The sequence below is a fragment of the Pelodiscus sinensis genome, chromosome 8 (assembly GCF_049634645.1).
Source record: "Pelodiscus sinensis isolate JC-2024 chromosome 8, ASM4963464v1, whole genome shotgun sequence".
NCBI classification, from domain to species: domain Eukaryota; kingdom Metazoa; phylum Chordata; order Testudines; family Trionychidae; genus Pelodiscus; species Pelodiscus sinensis.
Genome location: NC_134718.1, coordinates 72,714,384 through 72,740,677, shown reverse-complemented (window position 1 = coordinate 72,740,677; position 26,294 = coordinate 72,714,384). Strand labels below are relative to the sequence as shown.

The 26,294-nt window shown below is 48.3% G+C and overlaps 2 protein-coding genes across 2 annotated transcripts in view; one reads left to right on the top strand and one right to left on the bottom strand.

The window, feature by feature from the left end:
- SFXN2 (sideroflexin 2) overlaps positions 1–26,294 on the top strand; it is a 102,739-nt gene that overhangs the window by 19,137 nt on the left and 57,308 nt on the right. The window lies entirely within an intron of this gene.
- ARL3 (ARF like GTPase 3) overlaps positions 9,588–26,294 on the bottom strand; it is a 45,270-nt gene continuing 28,563 nt past the window's right edge. The window contains exons 4-6 of the mRNA XM_075935572.1: positions 24,262–24,312; positions 22,751–22,936; positions 9,588–9,847 (exon numbers count right to left, since the gene is read on the bottom strand). Of these exons, the coding sequence (XP_075791687.1) occupies positions 9,800–9,847; positions 22,751–22,936; positions 24,262–24,312 (285 nt within the window). The 3' untranslated portion in view covers positions 9,588–9,799. The remainder of the gene's footprint in view (positions 9,848–22,750; positions 22,937–24,261; positions 24,313–26,294) is intronic.

The window sequence follows — 26,294 nt, the reverse complement described above, 5'->3', positions numbered from 1 at the left end:
CGTGCGGCGGGAAGAAAAGCAGCAGCTGCGCTCTCCAGTGGCGCTGGAGAGGGGGATAAATATAGAGCGCGCCGTGCATGTGTACAGCCGCGGCCAGCTGTTGGGCCGTGTGTTCATTAGGGCCGACTGTTTCGGAGCGAGCGGGAGGGGCGGGCCGGGGGAGGGAGCTGAGCGTTCCATTCAGAGGCAAAAGCGGGGCGAGCAACTGCAGCCGCCCCCAGCCCCGGCAGCTGGGCCTCGCTGATTGCTCCTGAGTCAGCAGCTTTCCCCCGCCTGCCTCCAAGGCGGCTTCAGCTCGGGGCCGGGCTCCCAAGCGGTAGATCCGTGAGCCGGCGCACGAGGAGCTGCGGGTGGCTGGGCCGGCGCTCTCCTGGCACCTGAGACTAACTCTGAACAGCTAGTGCGGAAGAGGACGGGGGGAAGGGAGTGTGGCCTAGGAGTCAAAGCACCAGGCGGGGATGTGGCAGAACCTGGGCTCTGGGCCTGCCTCTGCCGCTGCGCAGCTTCAGCTCTCTGGAAAATGGCGGCGCCTGGCTGCACGTGCTGTTGGTGGGCTCAGTGCCGAGAAAAAGTGTTTCAAGAGGAGTGAAGGGAGGCAGCACCTGGGCCTTGAATGAACTGGCCCTCTCTAGAGTGGGACTGGAGCGGTGTGTCCTAGCCCCTCTACTGCTAGCAGCTTGTGGAGACTTCCCCCTTAGCTCCAGGGCATTCTGAGGCTGGAGGGCCTGTGGCCAGGGGGTGGCTCCAATCTTGTCTCACGGAGGTGCTGAAGGAGGAAGGGTGATGAACCGTGGGGCCAGCCTGCAAAAAGCGGGGGGCATGGCAGAGCGGGGCTCCAAAGTGACCCTAGACACCTCTGGAGCTCCTAGTTTGAGCGAAGGGTCTGCCCTGCTACAGGCCTGGGAGGGAGCGGGAAGGGAGGGGAGGGAGGGAATCCAATGCACGTTCAGGTCAGCGCCTGGGGACGGGGAGAGCTGAAGAACGATGCTGGCCCAAGAACAGGTGGAGCTACGCTGGCTGTGAGCAAATTCAGGTGGGAAATCAGGAGGGGTGAGGTCTCCTGCACAGGAGCTGGGGGGCAAACGTGATTGGTCAGCAGGACACACCACCGAGCGTGGATGGAGTTGCTTGTGTCGCGGGGGCCTTGTCTTTTATCCCTAATGCTCATAGAATCATAGAATAATAGGACTGGAAGGGACCTCGAGAGGCATCGAGTCCAGCCCCCCGCCCTCAAGGCAGGACCAAGCTCCGTCTACACCATCCCTGACAGATGTCTATCTAACCTGTTCTTAAATATCTCCAGAGAGGGAGATTCCACCACCTCCCTTGGCAATTTATTCCAATATTTGACCACCCTGACAGTTAGGAATTTTTTCCTAATGTCCAATCTAAACCTCCCCTGCTGCACTTTAAGCCCATTACTCCTTGTCCTGTCCTCAGAAACCAAGAGGAACAAATTTTCTCCTTCCTCCTTGTGACACCCTTTTAGATATTTGAAAACCGCTATCATGTCCCCCCTTAATCTTCTTTTTTCCAAACTAAACAAGCCCAGTTCATGAAGCCTGGCTTCATAGGTCATGTTCTCTAGACCTTTAAGCATTCTTGTCGCTCTTCTCTGTACCCTTTCCAATTTCTCCACATCTTTCTTGAAATGTGGCGCCCAGAACTGGACACAGTACTCCAGCTGAGGCCTAACTAGTGCAGAGCAGAGCGGCAGAATGACTTCACGAGTTTTGCTTACAACACACCTGTTGATACAACCTAGAATCATATTTGCTTTTTTTGCAACAGCATCACACTGTTGACTCATATTCAACTTGTGGTCCACTATGACCCCTAGATCCCTTTCCGCCATGCTCCTTCCTAGACAGTCGCTTCCCATCTTGTATGTATGGAACTGATTGTTCCTTCCTAAGTGGAGCACTTTGCATTTCTCTTTATTAAACCTCATCCTGTTTATTAAACCTTATCCATGCTTCAGGGCTTGCCGATCGCCTGCAGGGGTCAGGAAGGGATCTCCTCCCGGCTCCACTGTATCCTGGGTGGATTGTTGGTCTCCTTCCTCGGAAGCACCAGGGTTGGAGATGGAAGATGGGTGGGGAGGGACGTGAGGCGGCACTGAGCAGTCGCGCTTAGGTGCTTGGCTGCCTGGTTCTTGCTCCCATGCTCACAACGCTCTGTAGCGGGGTTGGGAAGGAATGTCCCCCCGGGCCCGACCAGCAGAGCCTTGCTACGTCTCTTGCGGGACGATCGCAGCGTGGCTCATTTAATCATTTCCCTGCTACCATGGGCACCGGGAGTTCTGCTATTCGCTGCCTGTGGCACACGATAGTCTAAGCTCCTGGGAGCTACAGCACTGCGTCTGCGTCCACGCGCTGGGCTGGGCTATACAGGCGGTCAGGACCAGCGGCGTGAGGGGGCACAGGCCTGTGGTCAGCAGGGGAGGACGGCTGCATCCCCAGAATGCCGGCCGGCCTGGGACTGCCAGGCATGGCGAGACTGGGACCATGCCCCGTGTTGCTGTGGCCCACATGGCGCGAGCTTGGGCCGGCCGGCGCGGCTCGGCACCCTCCCCTGCACGATGCAAACTCTCCTCCAGTTTTGTGACCGGACCGGACAGGGGACCCACCCTGAACACCAGGCCTGTCCAGCAAACGGCCGGCCGGGTGGCTGCAGGGGGAGTGGGTAGGCTGGGGAGGGCAAAGCACCCGTCAGCAGCAGTCAAGCACCAGTGCGTTGAGCTGGCCGTTCTTAGCCCCGGCAGCAGCCGGTGGAGGGCTCCACTCCAGATGCTGGGGACAGTGCTGGAGGAAGAGACTCGGCCAAGCAGGGACTCCCTGCTGCAGGTGCCATGGCTGGATCTTGCCCGGAACGGGGGGCTGAGCCCAACGGGTCAGCCAGGAGGGCAGTTTTCATGCATGGGGTAGGCACAGGCTGTAAGCTCAGGAGCCGCGGGTGAGGGTTATTGGCCAGGCGGGCAGTCCCAGGCAGCGGGCACAGACTGTGGTTCGGCCTGGTGCAGTTGTGCAGCGGGCATGGTCTGCGCCAGGCTCAGGGCTACCAGCCTGGCGCTCGCCCATCAGCGGGAAATTCACTTTAAAATGACTGAAATGAACAGCAGAAAATCCACGGGGGCTCTAATCCCCCCCCCCAGCCCTCCGATTGGCCTAATCCCCCGCCTCAAGCCCTCGAGGACGTCACGGAGCTGTGTCTGCCCTCACAGGTGCGGGGGGAGGCGATTTAGGACGTAACACACGGTCTGAGCATGGGACAGCTGTCTGGGGCCAGCGCGTTAGCCACCAGAAGCCCTGCTTTGTAGATCCCCATTGTAGAGAGGGAGCCGAAACCCTCTTGGGGCAGCACCTGTCTATCTCTGAGGAGACATATGGGGAGAGGGGAGCTGCTCCCTCTTTGTGTGATGGACGTGCCGGCTGTGCCCCAGGGGGCAGAGTCGGGGGCTCGGATGGGGAGACGTCTCTTCTTCTCTCCCCGCTGGTCTCCAGGATGGCTCACGATGGCTTATCAGCAGAGACCTGGGCTTCTGCCCTGCCCGGGTGCGTGACTCTCACTCATGTCAGTGGGCGCGTCCCCGCAGTGGGCGTTGGCCCAGCCACTCGAGCGAAACAAGTCACTCAATGAAGTAGCAGGCTCTCAGCTGGTCCCTAGAGGGGGACAGGGCTCTGCTCACTCAGCCACCGCTGTCCTGCTCTTGCAGCAAACGTCCTCTCTTCCTAAACGCCCTGTTCCTGCAGCCAGAGGATTTCAGTGGCGCCAAGGCCCCCGTGTTTCCCCCGTAACGTTGGCGTGCACCACGCCCTGCCAAGGAGCGACACGTAGAACTCTGCCCCGGATAGTCTGGTCTGCCCCCATATCGCCCCAGACGCCCTTTCACGATGGGCGCGTGAATGGATCCTCAAGCGTCTGTAAAGCAAGAGGGTGAATGGGGCAGAGCAAATAGTCAAGGGAGCATGTGTGTTTTACAAAATTATGTGCACTAGGCTCTTGTTTGGGATACTCTCTCCAAAGGTTTTCCTAAGGGGGCCCTTCACCCTGGGACTGGAGAGCCTTCTGCCAGAAGCAAACGTACGAGTCTCTGTCTTCCAGCTTTGTGGGATGGACCAAGCTTAAATCCAAGATTGCCGTGAGGGCAGGAGACTGGACTTGAGCTCTCAAGGTCCCTTCCAGTTCTAGTGTTCTAGGATTGCTGATGCATGCTTGCGGGAATGTTCATGTCTCCCTTCACCCTCGTCCCTCCAAAAGACTGTACCCCCAAAAGTGTTGACCCCCCCAAAAAAGAAGTGCCAGAGACCCCGCAAAATCCACTAGGGACTTGGCTATTGATTTTACATGGAAGACGCCCAGCTGCTGTGGGGATGGGCAATGCTAGAAAGCCAGAGGATCGATGAGTCAAAGAAATGGGTTTGCACGTAGTTGTGAACACGAGGACTGGCTGCCCGCATTTGCCACCATACGTCCTCCCTCTTTCGCCACCAGCTTGATTGCCCCAGCCGAGTGAAGCCATCATGTGCTCTCTTCGCTGCAGATAGTTGGGACCTCCATCTTGGGCAGGCCTCTTGTCACGGAAGAGCCAGCCCAGGGAAAGACAAACTGAGGCAACCTAGACTGCCATGTGAGTGAGCAGGCCAGCTGTTGGATTCCAAAGGCCCCGGTCCCCCCCCCCCCCCATGGTTCTGAACACCCCTCCGGAGCACAAGCCAAAATAGCATTTAGTTGACAAGAGCGCCACTGAAGGACAGGGTTCAGATGATGTTCCCTCTGCCGGCTGGCAGTTGCACAGCAAAACATCGTAAGGTCAGGCCTTGAGGGTAAAAACTTTTAAAAAAATCTCTCCGCTGAGACAGTTATTTGCAGAACGTTCCCTGACAGCTTGTGATGTAGATCAGATTTTGGCCCTAAGCTTCTTGACAGCTTTCCTTTCTTTTAGGGGTATTTATACAGCACCATATCTCGTTACCCTCATTTATACTCTGTGCAGGGCTGTCATGTCTGACTGTCATGGAACAGGTCAGGGTGCTTTACAAAGAGAAAACCTAGGGCCAGTGACTCCTCTGTAGGTCAACTTTCATTTTATTATGATGGTCAGGGACAGAGATCTCTACCACCAAGTTAAATGTGACAGCCGCATATGCGTGGGTGTTTGTGTACACACACGTTTATGCTATTCTGAGAACAGAAACCCTTTAAAGCCACACTCCAGCTTTAGTGCATCCTGGCTGCAGATTTTACCAGAGTTTCATTTCCTACCAGAGCTGGAAAGGGAAATCAGTGAACAGATTGCAATAAAAAAAAACCCTCATAACAACCCTAAATGCAGCCAACTCAGCCTTCAACTGTGATTTAGCTGTGAGCCAATCAAAAGCTTCCAGCTTGATCCCATTTCCACTTACCAAAAAACACCCCCCACCCCCTTAATTGCAATTACTTGGTTGGTGTAGCAGCGTGGCAGTTCACTGGGAAAAGCTGTTGGGACCGATTTGAAAGCAGCATCGATGCTCATTACAAACAAACCTTTTGGCTGGTGAGCTTGCCGCGAGTTTTGGATGAAATGAATTAGCGAGGTGTCTGTTTAGTGAGGCTGGGAGAGAGATCTCCAGCACTTGGATCCCAAAAGACTCCCACGTTCTGCTAAAGGTTTTAGTCAAGGAGAGCGGCACGGTATAAACAAGAGAGACATGTTGGCTAAACAGCAATGGAAAACATGTTTTTATTCCTCCTTCAGCCTCTGGGTTGTTGGTTTGCTTTTTTTATTTTTCCCCTCCAATACATTCAGCTGCTTCTAGAGCACTAAATTCGTCTTGTAAATGTCACAGCAAGGTTTCTGGATGTAAGGTAGCTGTGATTCGCTGTATGAGACACATGCAAGGTCACACGCAGACCTGTCGTAAATTACATCAAGGCCTACTGCAAATAGCAACAGGAGACTGGAAAGGCAGAGAATAAGGCTGGGGGGAGACCAATATATAACATTGTGACAGGTCAAACAACTCCTGGAGTGTTCACTTGTCATAGAAATATTTTCACATCCAATCCATTAGGCAAATCGGATGTGAAAGCATTTCCTAGTTTCTTTTAAAAATATCAAGGAATAGTTTAAAAAAAAAAAAGGCTAAAAAAATAGTGTGACCAGCTATGGTTGCTTTTTCCAGTGGTATGCCAGTCTGCTAGCTATTCAGAGTGCAGAGGGAAATATATACTCAACTTTTGAGAAAACTTTGATTGCTAAGGTCTCTCCTTTGCCTGGAGTAGTGTCGCAGGAAGAGATAAATTCCAGTTGTTTCACCAAAAAGAGTCAAATTTGGTTTTATTTTAAAGTGTTTGAAACCAAACTATTTTCCGTTTTTCAAAAACATTTTTAATCGTTTTGATTATTCAAACTATTGGTGAAATTGCTAACCTTTTTGATATTTTCAGTAATACTTTTTTAAAGGGCATCTTTGAGGAAAAAAAGCCAACCCCATGAAAGTTCAATGCCAATTTTCTTAAAAAAATGTACGGTTTTCAGAGGAAGAAGACTACTGGTTTCAAAAATTGTGAGGCAGTCTACTAATACTTAATGTCTAATTCTTTGATGAGAAGAGGCAGAGATGAAATGTTGAAGGTATTCTATAAATAACAGTGTTCTTTACAAGTGAAGCCTTTTGGATTGTCTGAAAAATAAAGACCCAACACAACTCCAGACCCTTGGTTGAAAACAAAATATAACCTCAAAACACTCTTGTTGTTTCTACTAAATTTTTGTTTATTGACAAAGACATCTAAATTATACACTGAATTTTACAACATGACCAAATATTGCAAATACTCCTTCTGAGCAAATTCAAAAAAGGAACAAACTATAGAGCACGTATAGGTCAGATTGTACCTGAAATAAGACAGAATAGGACAGCATATCCTGTATGCTGGGGGAAGAAAATGCATTTTTGCATTTGTACGGAGCCAAGCACAATGTGGTGTGATCCTGAATGAGGCTAGCAGGTATTATTGTCGTACAAATATATTTAATGGTGGAAGCAAAGTGATCACTTGCAATTAGAAAGAATACAAATATCCCTAATGTGCAAAGAACAGAGTTAGAAAACGGGTAAAAGGAGAACTTAAGATGTTTCAATCCAGTGTTATCCCAGAACTATTGATGTTCTAGCTGGAGGCTGAAGCACTTTCCCCTTCTAGGAAACCAGACAGAGATAGCAGAAGACTCTAAACTATCAGACAAAAGCTTTAGCATGATCCAATGGCTGGTGCTTGAAGCTGGACAAATTCAAACAAGAAATAAGATACACGCTTTCAACAGGGAAGATAATTAATCATTGGTACAGCCTTCTAAGGTAGGTGGTGGTTTCTCTGTCACCTGGAGTCCTGAAATCAAGGTTTGATGTCATTCTAAGAGAGACAGTCTACTTCAACCACAAGTCATTGAGCCTGATGTAGAAATGACGAGGTGGGAATTCATGACCTGTATACAAAAGATCATCACGGTCTCTTCTGGCCTTGAAATCTAGGAAGCTACAAAATCTCTGACTAAGCTCCACCCATGTCAATGAGACAGATTGTTTCCATAGAAACATACTTAAAAGGGGAAAAAGCAGACAAGAGTCAGAAGGACAAACTCTAAACATCATAATTGGCATAAATTGAATGTGACCCTGGCGAGCGCAATAGAGGGTTTTTTTCCAGCGACAGCAGGTGTTCCGGATGGTTGTAACCAGTCTTATGCTTTGTGTTTGGACAGGTGGTGTGCAGGGAGTAGGAGAGCTTTGCTTAGCTGATCAGGACTGTAAATATGTTAAAAGAAGAGATGGCAGGTGAATTGTGTCTCAAGTACTTTTTAATTCCCATCCGGTGGGTGCATGGGGGCTTGTTTACCACAAAGGAAAGCTGATGGTCACGAGTATGGGATGGTCTCTATAGGGGCAGGGACATAAAACTCTTGTCGTCCCTTACACTCCCGCATTCTCTCCATTATTGCCTCAACGGCTGACTTTTGTCGGCTGGATTTGAGCAGGGGGCATTGTGAGTAGATGCCCGCACCAAAGGTGCAAGTATACCTCTCAACATGCAGGCGCGTCTAATGATCCATAAGCCAAGGACCAATCAAGTCAATGTCCTCCTCAAACTTGGGACTGTAGGAAAAAATTAAGTAGTACAATTTCCAAGTGCTTACGTGCTGGACTCCCAAAAAGAAGGAAAATCTTTTCAAATGCATGATCGACTGCTCCTTAGATGAAAAGAAACAAGTTTTGTGCTTGTTCAAGACGTGATCAAAGAGAAAGGAAAAGCCTCGCTCAAGGCTTTCTTAAAGCAGCAGGGAGCTACGGTCACAGTACATAGCAGTGTGGGGGTGTTATTAAAACTCTTGACATTTAGGGGTACGGAAGCATTTCAGAAACTCTACACTTACAATGCAGCAAAGGTGACTGATTTCAAGGCTGGGAGCCTGTATTCGAGAGCTTTGCATTTAACCACTTGAACAGCATCAAGTCGCTCTTTGTAAGAGAGCTGCGATTGTTTACAGCAGGTGGATGCGCTAACAAAGAGAAGGCGTCCTTTCAGACCCGTGCGATGCATTCCTCTCCGCGGCCCCTGGGAGCGTGGGCTGCAAAGAGTCCTGCAGTTCCGGATAAGGTACAGCTGCTGGAGAATTCCTGAGCAAACAGATCTGCCTCCTGGCGCCTTGCTCACCCTACACAAAGCTGGAACTACGTCCCTTTGCGTATTTAGCTTTCGCTTCGGAATTCACTTGGGCCCGTTTCATTCCCAGCCTTTGGTTTTTAAACCGGGGCTTGATCCCTTCAATCTCCTCGCCATTCTCCTTCCGGGTTTGGAGACAGATGGACTCCGGCTCTCCAGAAAGCAGGATCACCAGGGTACGGGCAGGGCAACCTTTTCCCACACTGTCCGCCAAGCTGTCTCCTAGCAACGAGAGGGCAGGGCTTTGCGGTGGTCATTCTTTGGCCTTTGTGCTCAGACTGTAAGCAGTGCTGCCAATCAGGACAGTGGATTGTTCTGAAACACGCTGTATGTTAGAAACTGGCTGGACTGAGAGCCACCAGCTGCTTTTTGCTCTGGACACAAGAGCTTTCAGGTGCCAATGACTCTCTGTCGGTGTGGGCTGGATTTGAGCTGGGCCCCCATAGGTGAAGAGCAAGCATCCCTTGCTACCAGTTAGCACCCTCCCCCACACACCGATTTGCACTGACCAGGCTGGAGGATTTATACATACATGCTCCTCTCCCACTTCTAGGGAGGGTAGCTGCTGTTGCTGGGTAAGACAAAGGTCCTTTCCAGGGCTTTGGGGGCAGGGGATGACGTGAGAATTCCACCCACACTTGCTACGGAAACACCGGATTTGTCACTGGGGACTAGCTTTGAATGACAGCTGAGAATGACCGGGGGAGGGAGGGGGTCAGGGCGTGCTGTGATCATCTCGACTATACAGAAGCAGAAGCAAAACACAATCCCCCAGATCCACGGGAATCCTCTAACCTCACTCACAAGCTTACTCTTGTTTAAAAGCACGGTCTAATCAGAGACGTGTGGAGACAGTTAATACTATTTATACCAAGGGGTGGGGGGAAGTACAACTCCTTTATTGGGGAACATAACTGCACTAAAGAGCAGGTAAAGGCCCAGTTCCAGCCCCGGCTTTAACTGTTGTTCCCTTTAACAGCTGTCGCTGTGCACGGATGGAAAAAAACATTTGGTCGGAAAGCAGCACATTAGTGCTTCCAGGAGACAATTCAGCTTGCCCGGCTCCTCCATTTCCCTGCCGCTCGGAGGGTTATTTCTTCTTTGCAGTGACGTTTTTACAGACCCAGTTCATGCCGTCCTTCGGACCAAAGGTGAAGACAGAGAAAGGCAACAACGTTAGTCAAGAAAGGGAACGAGGGACTCTCCAACCCTAACAAGCCATTTTTCGGAAAAACACATCGTTTCTCGCTTCCTCCTCCTCCTCCCCTCCCCTCAACTGCTCCACGTAAATTGCAAGTGTGGCCCTGTGCAGGGACTCTTGGAGCAGCTCGGATTTGGTCAGAGAAGGGACTTAGTAAAAAGGGTTGAATTCTCACTCCATTGGTGTGTCTGAGGAAGTTCTGCTACAACGGACCATTACAATTCCCTCAGTCATTCTGTACATCGATTTCAGAGGACGCTTGCTCTGTCGTTAGTGTGATGTTCAGAGTCAATAACCTGCCGGGCCACAGACTTCCTGTCTCTTTGTATCTCAGTGTACGATGGGGATCCGAGCCCTGCTCTGCCTCACAGGGGCCCGGAGAGGAGAAATACCGTAAAGACTATAAGGCACTCGGATGCAACTGTAATGGAGGCCATACCTTAACTAGACACAAAAAACAGGACTGTGTATCTCCTGGTTTTTGTTTCAGCTGCACCAGACTAACATGGCTACATTTCTACCACTTAACTAGACACATTTGCCCATCTATGCAGTGGGGAGCATAATACTTCTCTATCACGCCAGGCTGCTGGACTCCCTAAGTTACTGCCCACAAAGCCAGCTGGGATCTGTGAAGGGCCTGCATCGTTGGCCCTGCTTGTGCTGCTGTCCTAAAAGCCCTGTCGAGCGAGGAGCGTGTGAGCTGGATTCTCCTCGCCATGTGCACCCTCTTAACTCCCCACTCAAGTCCAAGTGCAGAGTGGTCAGTCAGCATGATGGATGATGCTCAGAGCAGGGAGTAGCCAGCTGGATGTTCAGGCCCTACGACTGAAAACTCATTTTTGGACTCGTCCACTGAGCAGATAGGATCTGGGGGCAGCAGAGGGAGGACAGGGAGCCCCAGAGTCACTTTGCTGGCTAACACTGCTCCTTTACATTCGTTAGACCTTAAAAATACTAGAGCAGCCTACTAGTGACTTTCTGCATTGCCCAGTGGCAGGGCTGTGGGGCATTTCCTGCTCTTTTCTGCCTCAGGCCAGCAGAGTGGGAGTAAGAGGGCAAGACCCTGATCTTCCCAAGCGTGATGTCAGAGAGAGATGGGTGAGGGCTTCTCTTTTAATGTACTGGACCAGCATCAGCTGGGACAGAGAAGCATCTGAGGTGACACAGAGCTCTTCTTCCAGAGGATCTCCGTCTGAAAACAGAAATGTACCCTGGTAGCTGTCTCACTGGTTTTCTAAACTGACCCTTGTTGCAGTTTTAAATTAAAAAACAACCACCCAGCGCTGCATCAATGTACCCTGGATGTGTACGTGCGCGCATGCGCACACACACACTCACTCTCTCTCTCTCCGGGAGGGTCGTTTTCTTTCTTTACCACTACCGCAGAGGTCCGTGTGCTCAATAACTTGCCACAAATCCTCTGCCCAAGTGGGAGAAGTGTAAAGTAGATTCATTGTCAGGCTCAGTAGCGTTGTTTCCCCGTCAGTAACAATGTACGACCTACGTGTAAGACACGTCCTGCTTTAAGCAGTCAGTCGAGAGGTTTAAAACGTGCCACGCTGGAGAGAGCATCTCAAGGTACACGATGCCGTAGGTCTACAATGGCGCTACAAGGAGAAAGGTGGGAGCCCTCGGCCAGGCTGTGTGCTTCAGGATGCGGCAGGATTGCCTGCCAAGGGGAAACAGCGCTCCCAGCCGGCTTTCGGCTTCCCCAGCCTCTGAAGCCATCGTCCCCTTTGCACACTTCATGGCACACCCACCAAGCAGCGCCCCTCATTCACTGTGAATGTGGGTTTATTTGCTGAACCAGAACAGCTGAGACAGCTTAAAATAATAAATATCAGCTGACCCCCTCTGCTATTCAGCCCAGTAATCCCATAAACAATACCGCCCCGCAAAACAACAAACCTGCATCCTATCTCCCGGCTAATCTGTCCAGAACCTGAATTTACGGTGATTACAACTCGGCCCAGTGCCGTGAGGGAGCTCAGGGAGGGGGAATCGGCCCCTTGAAGCAGGGGAGAGGGGAGGGTCATACAGCAGAGGGTAGGAAGGGATTTACCATGGCTGGGGGGGCTAAGCTGCAGCCACTGTAGAATGACAAAGCACTCAGAGAGGGTAGCTCCAAGAGCATTGGAAATACAAGCCTAGGCCACCTTAATGGATGAGGGTTACCGGGTAAGAGTTAACCAGTTCCTGGGAGCAGCCCTCCAACCTCAGCTCGCCACGGGCAGAGGGCTGCTCCAGCCCCATGGAGCTGCTGGCTCCCAGCCCACGCTCAGAGTCGGCAGTCTCAGGGAGGGGGTGGGGAAGTGGCTGCGTGGGGAGGAGAGGGCTGCCAGCTCCCAGCCCATGAACCCACACAGGCTGGAAAGCAGCAGCCCTTCCCCTCCTCCGCCGCTTCTGCCCAACTCAAGCAGGCTGGGAGCCAGAAATCCCCCTTCCCGCTGCTGCTTCCACCCCTCCCCGAGACTGCCAACACCCAGCTTGTCCTGCCTAAGACACGGGGGCTGCTCCAGCCCGGCAGACTGTAACGCCCCCCCCCATTTAATCAGTTAACTGATTAAACTTAACAGTTAACCGGTTAATTAATTAAAATGGGATTTTACATCCCCAGTAGATGTTTGATATAGAAGAAGCAATAATAATATAATTATCTGATCTGCAAGCATTAAAGATACCTTAAATGTTTCTAATGCAACTTGATTGTGCCTGGCATCCATGTCTCAGATAGTATCCCAGAATGCTTTGCAGAGAGGTAAATACGGTAGAACCTCAAAGTTACAGACACCTGGGGAATGGAAGCTGTTCATAATGTTGTAATTCTGAACAAAACATTATGGTGGTTCTTTCAAAAGCTTACAACCGAACACTGGTTTGGGACCAGTTTTGTTCAGTAGCTTCATCAACGATTTAGATGATGGCATAGAGAATATGATTAAGTTTGCAGATGATACCAAGCTGGGAGGGGCTGCAGGTACTTTGGAGGACAGGGTCATAATTCAGAATGATTTGGTCAAACTGGAGAAATGGTCTGAGGTCAATAGGATGAAGTTTAATAAGGACAAATGCAAAGTGCTCCACTTAGGAAGGAACAATCCGTTTCATACATACATAATGGGAAGCGATTGTTTAGGAAGGAGTACTGCTGAAAAGGATTTAGGGGTCATTGTGAACCACAAGCTAAATAAGAGACAACAGTGTGACGCTGTTGCAAAAAAAGCAAACATGATTCTGAAATGCATTAACAGGAGTGTTATGAGCAAGACATGAGAAGTCATTCTTCCACTCTACTCTTCACTGATTAGGTCTCATTTAGAGTATTGTGTCCAGTTCTGGGCACCATATTTCAAGAAAGATGTGAAGAAATTGGAAAAGGTCCAGAGAAGAGCAACAAAAATGATGTAAGGTCTAGAAAACATGAGCCATAAGGGAAGACTGAAAGAATTGGGCTTGTTTAGTTTAGAAAAGAGAAGACTGAGAGGGGATACGATAGCGGTTTTCAGTTATCTAAAAGGATGTTACCAAGAGGAGGGAGAAAAATTGTTCTCCTTGGCCTCTGATGGTAGGACAAGAAGCAAGGGGCTTAAACGGCAGCAAGGGAGGTTTAGGTTGGACATTAGGAAAAACTTCCTGTCTGTCAGGGTGGCTAAACACTGGAATCAATTGCCTGGGGGGGGAGGAGTTGTGGAATCTCCATCACTGGAGATATTTAAGAGCAGGTTGGATAGATATCTATCAGGAATGGTGCTTGGTTCTGCCACGAGGGCAGGGGACTAGACTTGGTGATCTCTCAAGGTTACTTCCAGTTCTGGGTTCTATGACTGACGCACTACAGCTTTGAAACATTACTATGAAGAAGTACACTGCTTTCCCTTTATGCTTAACACTGTACTGTATTTACTTTTTTTTTCTTTGTCTCTACTGCTGCCTTATTGTGTACTTCTGGTTCCAAAAGAGGTGTGTGATTGACTGTTCAGTCCATAATTCTTGTGTTTGTAATGCTGAGGTTCTACTGTATCATGGAAGGGAAGAGAAAGATTTAGATATGGGACCAAAAAAATTCAGCCAACATTTGAAATGGTAAGGAGAGCTGCTAAGGTGGAGAAATCCAGGGAGGCTGTTACAGATGGGAGGCAGCATGGCTGGAGAAGGCTTTTGCACTAATAATGGAAAAGCAGGTGGGGGTGTGTGGAAGAAATGGGGGTATGAAAACAGAACCAAGTCCATGGAGGATTGAAAAACTAGAAGAGAGCTGGAATCAAATCCTTTGTGACCAAAAGTATCTCATTCCAAAATCCTTAGCATAACTGCAAATGCCAAATCACATTGCTTCAGAAGAGTGAAAAGTTAAAGACCCTTGTGACCAAATACACAAGGCACAAACAACTAACTTTGCCCTCTTCTAAAGCAGTGTGACTTGGCATTAGCAGTTATGCTAAGGATGAACGTGACTACAGTAGGGCTATGTCTACACTGGCGGGTTCTTGGGCAACAACAGCTGTTCTTGCGCAAGAACTTATAGAGCGTCCACACTGCCCACCTGCTCTTAGGCAAGAAGAGCTACAGTAGAGTGTAGGTAGACAGGGCTTCTTGTGCAAGAGCTATGCTCTTTTCTAACAAGCATAAGCCCTCTTGCGCAAGAGGGCAGTGTGGACGAGCGGCAGGGGTTTCTCGCGCAAGAAAGCCCTACGGCTAAAATGGCCATCAGAGCTTTCTTGCGCAAGAGAGCATCCACACTGCCTTGGATGCTCTTGCACAAAAGCACATGGCAGTGTGGATGTGTTCTTGTGCAATCGGGTAGCTTTCTTTGCTAGGATAACGAGTCTTGTGGATAAGGGAGAAGCGGTGGATGTGGTATACCTAGACTTTAGTAAGGCATTTGATACGGTCTCGCATGATATTCTTATCAATAAACTAGGCAAATACAACTTAGATGGGACTACTATAAGGTGGGTGCATAACTGGCTGGATAACCGTGCTCATAGTTATTAATGGTTCACAATCCTGCTGGAAAGGTATAACAAGTGGGGTTCCGCAGGGGTCTGTTTTGGGACCGGCTCTGTTCAATATCTTCATCAACGATTTAGATATTGGCATAGAAAGTACGCCTATTAAGTTTGCAGATGATACCAAGCTGGGAGGGGTTGCGACTACTCTGGAGGATAGGGTCATAATTCAAAATGATCTGGACAAATTGGAGAAATGGTCTGAGGTAAACAGGATGAAGTTTAATAAAGACAAATGCAAAGTGCTCCACTTAGGAAGGAACAATCAGTTTCACACACACAGAATGGGAAGCGACTGTCTAGAAAGAAGTACGTCAGAAAGGGATCTAGGGGTTATAGTGGACCACAAGCTGAATATGAGTCAGCAGTGTGATGCTGTTGCAAAAAAAGCAAACATGATTCTGAAATGCATTAACAGGTGTGTTGTGAGCAAGACACGAGAAGTCATTCTTCCGCTCTACTCTGCGCTGGTTAGGCCTCAGTTGGAATATTGTGTCCAGTTCTGGGCACCACATTTCAAGAAAGATGTGGAGAAATTAAAGAGGGTTCAGAGAAGAGCAACGAGAATGATGAAAGGTCTAGAGAACATGGCCTATGAAGGAAGGCTGAAGGAACTGGGTTTGTTTAGTTTAGAAAAGTAAAGACTGAAGGGGGACATGATAGCCGTTTTCAGGTATCTAAAAGGGTGTCATAAGGAGGAGGGAGAATCCACCGGTGTAGACATGGCCTAGTAGTATTCCCTTCCCAAGCAGCTATTACATGTAACGCCATAGAGAGGAGGAATTAGAACCCTTTGGATTTTTCTGTCTCTACTCATTTACCAACAGGGAATGAACATCAATAAACAAAGATACTAAACATTGAACGGAAGGGGAAAAAAATCCATGCACCTTATTGAATAATTCCCCTCATACCACAGAGCCCTTGTTACATATTCATGAGGGCTACAATGCTGGAGAAGCTGCACTGCAAAGCATCTCATGGAATGAGAGGGATGAGGCTACTTTCCACATGTGGGCAATGTATCTTGTGCATGGCAATCACAGGGGAGGGATCCTCTGACGGGGAAATTGGTGGTACTACAGGATTATTAAAGATGCATTTCTCTTCTAGGGTGCATCTACACTACACCCGTAGCTCAAAATAAGCTATGCACAGTGTGAGCTACGCAAACTGTGTAGCCTATTTCGAGTCAATTTTGAAACGTTATTCTGTAATTTGGCGATGTCTACACAGAGAAACGTCTATTCCGAAACGTCCCATGGAATGAGGTTTACAGGGATGTCAGAATAGTGAGCCCGCTGAATTTCAAAATAACGGGCTTGCTGTTAAGATACAGGATAGCTATTTTCGCTATCCCAAAATAGCACTGCCGTGCAGACATAGCCCTAGACAGCTGGATTCAAATCCTGCGTTTTGGTTACAAGAATGAATGTGACTGGTTCTGTCTGCACTATAATCCGACAACATCAGAAAAGCCAGAGTGGGTCAGACCAATGGTCCATAGCTCAGTGTCCTGTCTGCCGACAGTGGTCAATCCCATCAGGGAATGAGCAGAACAGGCAATCACATCCTCCACTCCCAGCTGCTGGCAATCAGACTAGAGACACCCGGAACATGGGTTCGCATCCCTGACCATCTTGGCTAAACACCACTGATGGATCAACCCTCCATGAACTTTTCTAGTTCTGTTTTGAACCCTGTTATAGGTTTGGCCTCACCACAGCTCCTAGCAATGAGTTCCACAGGTTAACTGTGTGCAGGTTTGTTTGTTTGTTTGAAACCTGCTGCCTATAAATTTCACGGGGTGACACCCCCCTCCCTGCCAATTCCTGTGTTACATGAAGGAATAACAAACACTTCCTTATTCATTGTCTCTATGCCACACACGAATGTACAGACCTGCCATATCCCCTTAGTTGTCTCTTTTCCAAGCTGAACAGTCCTACTCCTTTTAATCTCTCTTCATGTGGAAGCTGTTCCATATCTGTCATTTTTGTTGCCCTTCTCTAAATCAGTTATAGGACTAGCTTGCTCTGAGAGCAGCAGCATGGGCTAGTCACTGGAGAACAGAGTACACACCCAGGGATCTGGGTGCACTGGTATGGCCCATGCTGCTAGGGCTTCACTGCTGTTGTTACTTGGAGCTAGCAAGATCAAGCAATCTGGGCTACGTCTACCGAGGCTGCAGGCACCCCTCTGACTGCAGAGGAGACAGACACTGCAGCACGGCACAGCGTGGCATGACTGGGAGTCTCTACTCAGGACAGACCAGATGGTGGAAGAGTCATGGGGGGTTTCAGGCCAGAGGTGAGCTGTGTTGGCAGATCTGGAGGGGGGAACAGGACTAGAATAGCCGTAGCTGCTGCAGGCTGGGATTGGCTAAGCTAGATGCACTTGGGATCAGATCCTTAGTTACGAGAGCAAAGTAATAAGACTTCAAATACAAGTGAACAAGTCCCTCCCTCCCTCCTGACATCTGCTCCCCAGTGATCAAACCAGAGATCAGGAACTACTACGAACTTATGATCCCTAGCTATGGTCTGAAGAGCTATGAGGCTACATCCCTTCACATAAAGGTGGGGCTGGCCATAATCAATTAGGTCAGGGGAGTTCAAAATTTGCCATCTTGGATGTTTTCAGCACACTCCTTATTTCAAAGGTCACTTTTTCCTCTGTCCACGCTGCTAAGATTCTGCCCAGTACCTAAGATTTCCAGGCTGCTGCTTCTCCCATCATGTTATAAGAACGGCCATACTGAGTCAGACCAAAGGTCTTTCTAGCACAGTGTCCTGTCTGTCAACAGTGGCCAATGCCAGATGCCCCAGAGAAAGGGAACACAAAAGGTAATCATCACATGATCCCTCTCCTATCATCCATTTCTAGACAACAGGGGCTAGGGATACCATTCCTACCATCCTGGCTAAGAGCCATTGATAGACCTAACCTCCATGAATCTATCTAGCTCTTTTCTGAACCCTGTTAAAGTTCTAGCCTTCACCACATCCTCTGGCAAGGAGTTCCAAAGGTTGACTGTGTGCTGAGTGAAGAAAAACTTCCTTTTGTTTTAAGCCTGCTGCCTATTAACTTCATTTGGTGACCCCTAGTTCTTATTTTATGGGAATAAGTAAATAACTTTTCCTTATTCACTTTTTCCACACCAGTCGTGATTTTATAGACCTCTGTTATATCCCCCCTGAGGCTCCTCTTTTCTAAGCTGAAAAGTCCCAGTCTTTTGAATCTCTTTTCATATGGAACCCATTCCAAGTGAAGCAGCTGTGTATTTTTTGCCTCAATGCAAATGTCTTTTGAGATTCCTGTAACCTTGCATTCCCGACACAGTTCCCTCCTTGCTCCCATATTAAACACCACAAGCTCTCTGCTCCTAGCTCCTCTGTCCCTTCTCCCCTGCAATCCCTATCTTTGTCCACCTGGCATAGCTACTGTTATCCCAAGGGATCTGCAATGCCACTGAAAAGTTAAAGTTGGTTAAAACATGGCAGTGTCCCTGTGCTCACTGGTCTGCTAAATCATCTTTAAAGCAAATTCAGGGCCTATTTATGCAGCACATTATATTGGCAGGGGCCACTGTATAGTACCCCTTGCCTGTGTGGATAGATCAAACTGCAGTATAAACATGCTGCAGTACTACAGCTCAGCCCCCAGCTATCCAGGAACACAGATGAGGAGGGGTAGAATCCTAGAACACCAGAACTGGTAGGGACCTCGAAAGGTCATCGAATCCAGCCCCCGCCCTCATGGCAGGGCCCCAGTACCATCTCTAGACCATCCCTGACAGGTGTCTGTCCAACCTGCTCTTAAATAGCTCCAGAGATGGCGTTTCTACAACCGCCTCAGGCAATTTATTCCAGTGTTTGACAATGCAGGGTACTTTCACGCACAGGCTGCAGCTATATACTCTGTTCTCACAATGTATCTCCTAGAGCATCTAAATGCCAACAGATCACAGTTGTGAGGCCCTGCTTCTCTGGCCCTTCAGGTGTTTTGTCAGCAGAATCAATTACCACCTCTTACTGGATACCGTACATCCTAGATGTTGTCAAGTTCTCCATGGAATATAAACATGTGCTTTCGTGTGCAAACCGGGTGAGACTTTAGGCCAGAACGTGAGACTGAGCCCAAATCGCTTCTGCCTTTGCTAGCTCTGAATGACAGACAAAGCCAGGGCCTGCTTCAAATGCACTCAAGAGTGTAATGGATGTACCTCTTCTTTGAACAATGCCATGAAGTCCCACTGACACAACGAACCATGTGCCCAGAGTTCTGCTCAGCATGGCGAGGAGGTAATGAAACTCGCTCTTTGGAAGAGGAAACAAGCTGGCAGTGTGGGGACTAGGTGCAGAGGGCTTACCTGTGGGTTTCTCTCTAACCTAGTCACCTTTACTCATAGCTTTCCAGGGAACCAGCTGTGACCTCTCTCAAGTCCCAAAAGGTGAATGTGAAAGGACAAGATGACAACGTGCATTCCCTTCTTAATTAACATTTTTATTAAAGAACCTATTTCAAATAATAGTTAAATTCTCTAAATTTATATCATTCCATTAACCATAATCTAATCTCATTAACCTTGAAATCCCCAGTCTTAACTACCCAATTCTATACACCATGGCGCTATCAACGAAACTAATTAAATGACCTTCAAACTGTTTCCCCTTCGGTTACCGACTTTATCCTTCCTCACTGTTCTTCCTTGGGGCCCTCGCACAAACCTTCCCTGGAACTCAGTCCCTGCGCACGCTCATTCCAGTACAAAATCCACTTGTACAATCTTCATTGACAGCAAAGGCAGCTTGTTCTCTTGGGTTCATTCTAAATACCTGATGTTCCTTGGCTTCCAGTATCTTTCTTTTTCTGTCACTACTCTACTTTCTCAGAGAGAGTCTCAAATAGTGCATAGGGATCTAACACTATCACTCCCTTTATGACAGCGCGGTGCAGAGAGGCTCATGCATTTAATCCCAACTCCTTAAATAGTTCTTCTTTCCTCTCCCCCCATTTTGAGGGTGTGGCCTGCCTCTGTGGTTTTGGGACAAACCCAGAGAGACACGAGGCTAAGGCAGGATAAATAACTCCTCCCCTCGGCTGAGTCAACTGAGGTCTAAAATCCCTGCTCTAGTTATGTTTCCAGAAAAGCTGTCTTGTTCAAAAAGTTTAGTGGCCAATGCGAGAGCCTCGTGCTGCCTGGTCTGATGGAATTTGGGTCTCCATGAAGGTGAAGTGCTGTCTACTTGTCTAGATACCTATCTGAGGTACTTACATGGCCTCCATCATCGTAACTTGTGAGCATCTCATGGTCTTTAGTAGATTTCTCCTCACACCACCCTGTGTGGTAGGGCAGGGCTGTTATTCCCACTGTAGAGGGGAAACTGAGGCACAGAGAGGCTAAAGGATTTGCCAAAGTCACCCATAAAGTCTGTGCTGAAGTAAGAAACTCCCAAATCCGAGGCAAGTGCTCCAACCACTGGGTCCTTCTTCCTCTCTGAGCTGGTGGGGCTGGCTTGTCACTCTACAAGCTCTAGGGCAGGTTATGACTTGCCCACACTCCCTGCTGGATAATCATTGCTGTAATAAACTGCCACCTTTTCGAGTATCAGAAGAAGGGAGTGTCAAAGTAAGACAATTTCATTTTGATTACGATGGTGAACAAAATCTTTAAATCTGCAGATACTTAAGGATTTGGCTCCTGCCCTCTGCTATTCAGATATAAACACAGGAATGGACTTTCCTTCCACGTCCTGGGGTGTATTAGACTTTACAAGATACACACAGGTGCACTGTACATATCTAAAGGCACAATGAGATGCAGTGGACAACTGGAAAGCATTAAATTCTTCCACACCCAATTGTGTTTACAGCTGCTGGGCCGGCATAGCTATGTGCTGGAGAAATGACCAGGAGCACCAAAGTGGGAGAGGGCCGGGAGCAGGGGGTGGGGGTGACACGGGTGCATATAAACATTTGAAATATAAGCTTGTCTCCTTTTTGCTTTATTTCTTTATTTGGGAGTATTTCATGTTTGAATAATAGCTATTGTGGGGCAAAAACTCATTAGGAAGCCGCAAGAAATCCAAGTCACCTACTGAAATAGTATAATGTTATAATAGCTTGTAGCAGCACCACTTCAGAATAAAGATTACAGGGCTGAAATGTCCCACTAGCTTGGCTGCAAACACAGCCAAGTTTATAACTTGGCTAAATAAATACAAGCTCTTAGAAGGCCTATACTTTGGGTACTGTAAAGACAGATTTTGTTTTAATTCTAAGGAGAAGAGACTTGTTGAAATGGAAACATTCTCCTGCAGGGTTTGCAACTCAAACATCAAGCACTGTACTAATGCAGAGGTTCCCAGCCACTGGTCTGCAGACCACTGCCGGTCCACGACCTGCTGGCTGCCGGGCTGCGGCAGCTGCTGGAGCTCAAGCCGGCTGTTCGTGGCAGCTCAGCTCCAGCAGCCTCCCTCTCCGCGCTTGGGTAGGGAGGGGTTGGAAAGGAGGAGGGAGCGTGTGCGTTGCCAATGACTGCTCCCTCTGCCCATGCGGTTGCTTTTGCTGCCTGCAGCGCTGGGGCTGAGGCAGCAGCAAGAGGTGGAGGAGAAGGTCCCTTTCTCCCTCCTCGGTAATGGTGGCCTGGGCAGGGCTCTGTGCAAGACACGCTTGGGGAGGGAGAGGGCCTGCCTACGCAGCAGTAACAGCCACGATCTCTAGGCGGACAGCCTTGCTCTGGGGAATGCTGGAGGCAAAGGAGTGCTCAGTGGGGGCATAGTGGGGTCATGGGGTAAGAAGGTGTTTGCATGGGCTGTAGGGGTCAGAGGTTAGAAAGAGTCAAAGAGCATGGGGTTTAGGGCTGGGGGTCAAAAAGTGTTAGGCACTGGGGAGCAAGGGGTGGGTGGAGCTCGGCAGTCAGGTTACATTTTATTTACATATTTGCATATTCATTATTTGTGCAATGAATATGCAAATAAAATATTACCAGTCTGCCAAAAGTTTGTGAAGGGGTTTGCCAGTCCCTGGCATAGAAAAGGTTGGGAACCACTGTACTAATGCATGAAAACCATGAAACTGACTAAACTTAAGTACATTACCATGTTGTAGGACCTGGTTAGGACAGTAGCACGGACAAAGTTAAAAACACATTTCAGCCTTGAGCCAGGTTAGAACATAAGAACGGCCGTACTGGGTCAGACCAAAGGTCCATTTAACCCAGTATCCTGTCTGCCGACAGTGGCCAGCACCAGGTGCCTCAGAGAGGGTGGACTGAAGACAATGATCAAGCGATTTGTCTCCTGCCATCCCTCTCCAGCCTCTGACAAACAGAGGCCAAGGACACCATTTCTATCCCCTGGCTAATAGCCTTTTATGGACCTAACCTCCATGAAATTATCTAGCTTCTCTTTAAACTCTGTTATAGTCCTAGCCTTCACAGCCTCCTCTGGCAAGGAGTTCCACAGATTGACTACCACTGTATAAAAGTTCTACCATTACAAGCAGGCCCCACCATCCTGTAGCTCTTCTGCACTGTAGGCTGCACTAAAGTGAAACTGACCAGTCTCCCTCCGCTGTCTGAGCAAAATGGCATCGGCAGCAAAGTAAATTTGACTTGGAAAGTTTTGCGCTGTAGTAATCTTGAGGGAACAGCGCAGGCAAGGGAAATGGTTCATGAAACGATTAACCTGACAGTGTCTCTACAATAAATAAGGGCCTTCCTCTGATCCTTTGCTTTCTGAGGAACGTTTGTGATCACTAGCTCCCCACACGAGAGCACAAGCCTCTTCCTGCTCAGTAAGGTGTGCCTCTCTTATCACCTCACCTGCACGCCTTCTCCTGTGAGGGCCGAACAAGACTGGATCTGCCAGATTCTGTCCCGGATAGTGTGTAGGTTCAGACCCTCCGCGATCTCTGAAGCAGGGGCAGCCGTAAGCAAATCTTGCTTGTTAGCAAATATCAGCACAGGGACTCCGCTGAGCTTTTCTTCATCCAAGAGCTCAGCCAGCTCCTAGGTCATTTAAAAGGGAGAGTGGCAGGGGGAGGAGGAATGGGAGGGGAAAAGCATTTAACCACCAGAGGTTGACCATGTCTGTAATTAAAATTATATTTAGGCCAGGGCAAATGTTAGAAGTGAGTGTTCCAGAGAAACTTAGATCCTATTACAAAAAAGCAAGAGAGTATACAATCATCTGTACCCAAGGTTCAGAAACAAGTTCTTTCAATTACAGGTTACATAATTTCAAACTGAGCTGAAGACTTAACAGTCATCTTAGAGGCTACAACTCTCCTTTTTGCCAATCCCTGCACTCTGGCGACCATACAAAATACAGCAAGCACCAGATCAATCGGCAGTCTCTAGCAGTCTGCTTTGAGTTACTGCCTAACTCACCCTTGAAATCAGGTGGCTGTCTCTAATCTCTTTGAATCTCTGTGGTGACGTTCGTAACAAGTTTGGATTTTTGTTCCAAGTTTTATGAACTGTAACTCATAACAGAGAATTCAGAAACAAAAATCGCCCCCCCACATGGAAGCTATGTTTACCAACTTAAGGAATGCTGAAAGCCAGGCTGGATGATAGGTTTTATTGTCCAGAGTTTCATTTCACTTGCATGACATGTTGCAGAGTATTTTGTAAAACACTGGGGAGTGGATGACTTAAGAGGGTGGGAACGAAGGTTTTTACCTCTGTGTCACAGCCTAAATCCCCTGCAGATCCACAGGGATCAAAAGACTTTAACGTCTGATGGTATGAAATGAGGGCAGCTTCGTGTCACTTCTTAACCGACAAGTGACCATGTGACAAGCCCAACAAAGCTGGCACTACCTGGCACCCGATATGGCAGTCTTGGCAGAGAAGCCAAGAACTGAAAGGGTGTGGAATTTAGCAAATCTAAACCACTAGAGACTACCCTTGTTTGAAGGAGGAAGAGAGATTGAGATCTTACACTGCAGTGCAAGAACGAGTTGCATCACAGATCAGATTCTAGGCCAAAAAAGCAAATTGCTTGCTTGTTTTGAAAACCAGGATAAAACAGAATTGAGTTCTAAAGCTTTTTAAATGTTCCTAAGAAATTGATTCTTTGCGGTCTTGTTTTGGCAAGATTCAGAAGGACCTCAAAAGGTTTAGCCTTTCAATGTGGTTCCATTTGTTCTGGTAGAGGATACCCAGGGTAGCCGCTTCATCAAATTAATAATGTGTACTGATGATGAAAGGAAAGCCCCACTTGAAATGCTAATTTTCCCACCCAAACAACAAAAGTACCTTCCTGACTTACATATGCAAGAGGCATTAATTAACGTTACTGCAGAGAGAGTGGGACATAAGTTACTTACCTGACCAGTTTCTTCAAACCTCTTTCTATCTGCACTGTCAATGACGTAGATCTACAAAGGAAGCAGGTAAAGGAGCTACTTTATCTGGAAGACGCTGAAGGTGTAATTAATAGTCTATGTAAAACTGAATTGAACCCAGTACCCAAGAGTAATTCTTACCATTTACACAGACATTTCTTTAAAGGGTTGCGCGAACATTAACTGCCCCTGCCTACACCCCAGCAGGTAGAGAACTATCCCCATTTTACAGGTGGGGAGAAAAGAGTTATGACTTGGCCAAGGCAAGAGAGGGGGTTGCTGGGACCAGAGCTAAGGCGTCTCTGCCTCCCAGCCCTGTGCTCAGTACAGTAATGCCTGCTGCCTCTCAGTGGGGATGTGTCCACTTCAAGATAAACCACTGCTGTAACTGTGCTGACAGCAGAGAGATGAAGTGAATTGGTCATGGAGGCTGAATTTCCTTCCAGGACAGGGCTGAGGCTTTGGGAGAGGGGGCAGTGTGAGGGGAGCGTACACCTCTACTGCTTTATCTTCTCCCCGCTTGCTTCATGGAGAGGACAGTCAGCCTGGCACATTTCATCTGCACTGAATTAGTTTCCTTCCTTGCGAGACTAACCTGGTTTTGAATGCTCTGGAGTGACTGCAAAGCGGCATAACCAGGGGAGGAGTTTTTAGCTCCACACAGTCTTGCCGGCTCATGGAAGTTCTTACCAGAAAGGCATTTAGTGAAGCCAGCTGTTCCCATCCCTCTGAACTATGCCCTGTTCATTGCTAATGTGATTGAAACAGCCCAGTTGTTTAAAACAATAGACAGGCCTAAATCAATGTGGAGTCTTAACGTTTCCATATAACGTAACACAGGAAGGATTACACCGACCAAAATCAACCTCACCCAACCAATGACTTTCCAAGGAAAGTGAAAAAAAACTCCTTGGTGGGTCAGATACTGGTAGAGGTGAGTACGTATGACATGAGAGCGGGGGTCCCTGGCTGACTGAGAGTCCTGGCAACGAAACAAGGGGCCTTTCATCTCCAGGTCACTGATATGAATTCGTCCCTAACCAGGAGTGACAGAAAGTGGTTAGCACACCGTCTGATTGCTCTTCACTGGAATGGGGACAGCTGTCCATAGTCTCCCCCCCGCCTCTCCAATCACACCATAAATGATGCTCTTGCTTACAATCTCAGACAGAGACCCCATGCTTTCAGGGCAATTTAGACTAAATATCGGGGGAGGGGATTCCTAAAAGCTAAATTGATTAACTCGTAGAACAGTCTGCTAACATAAAAGCATAAGAACGGCCTTACCGGGTCAGACCAAAGGTCCAGCTAGCCCTGTATCCTGTCTGCCAGGGCTACATCTACATTGGCATGATCTTGCGCAAATACTCTTTAACGCAAGAGTTCTTGCATTAAAGTATTTGTGCAAGAGAACGTCTACATGTACCTTTGCGCAAGAGATGTGCTTTTGCGCAAGAGCATCCGTGCCAGTGTAGACGCTCTCTTGCGCAAGAAAGCCCCGATGACCATTTTAACCATCGGGCTTTCTTGCACAAGAAGGCTTATTCCTGAGCAGGAGCATCATAGTTCTTGCGCAAGAAGCACTGATTTCACACATTAGAACGTCAGTGTTCTTGCACAAGACCTTCCCGCCAGTGTAGACAGGCAGCATGTTTTTGCGCATAAGCGGCCGCTTTGGCACAAGATCGCGCCAATGTAGACACAGCCCAGGTGTTTGAGGAAACAAACAAAATAGGTAATCAAGCAATACATCTCCTGTCTTCCATTCCCAGCTTCTAGCAAACAGAGGCTAGGGACACCGTCCCTGCCCATCTAGCTAATAGCCATTGATAGACCCATTCTGTGAACATATCTAAGGTTGTTTTTTTTAAAACTATTATAGTCTTGACCTTTGCAACATCCTCTGGCAAGGGGTTCCACAGGTTGACTCTGCATTGTGTGAAGAAATACTTCCTTTGTTTTTTAAACCTGCTGCTGATTAGTTTTATTTGGTGACCCCCTGATTCTTATATTAC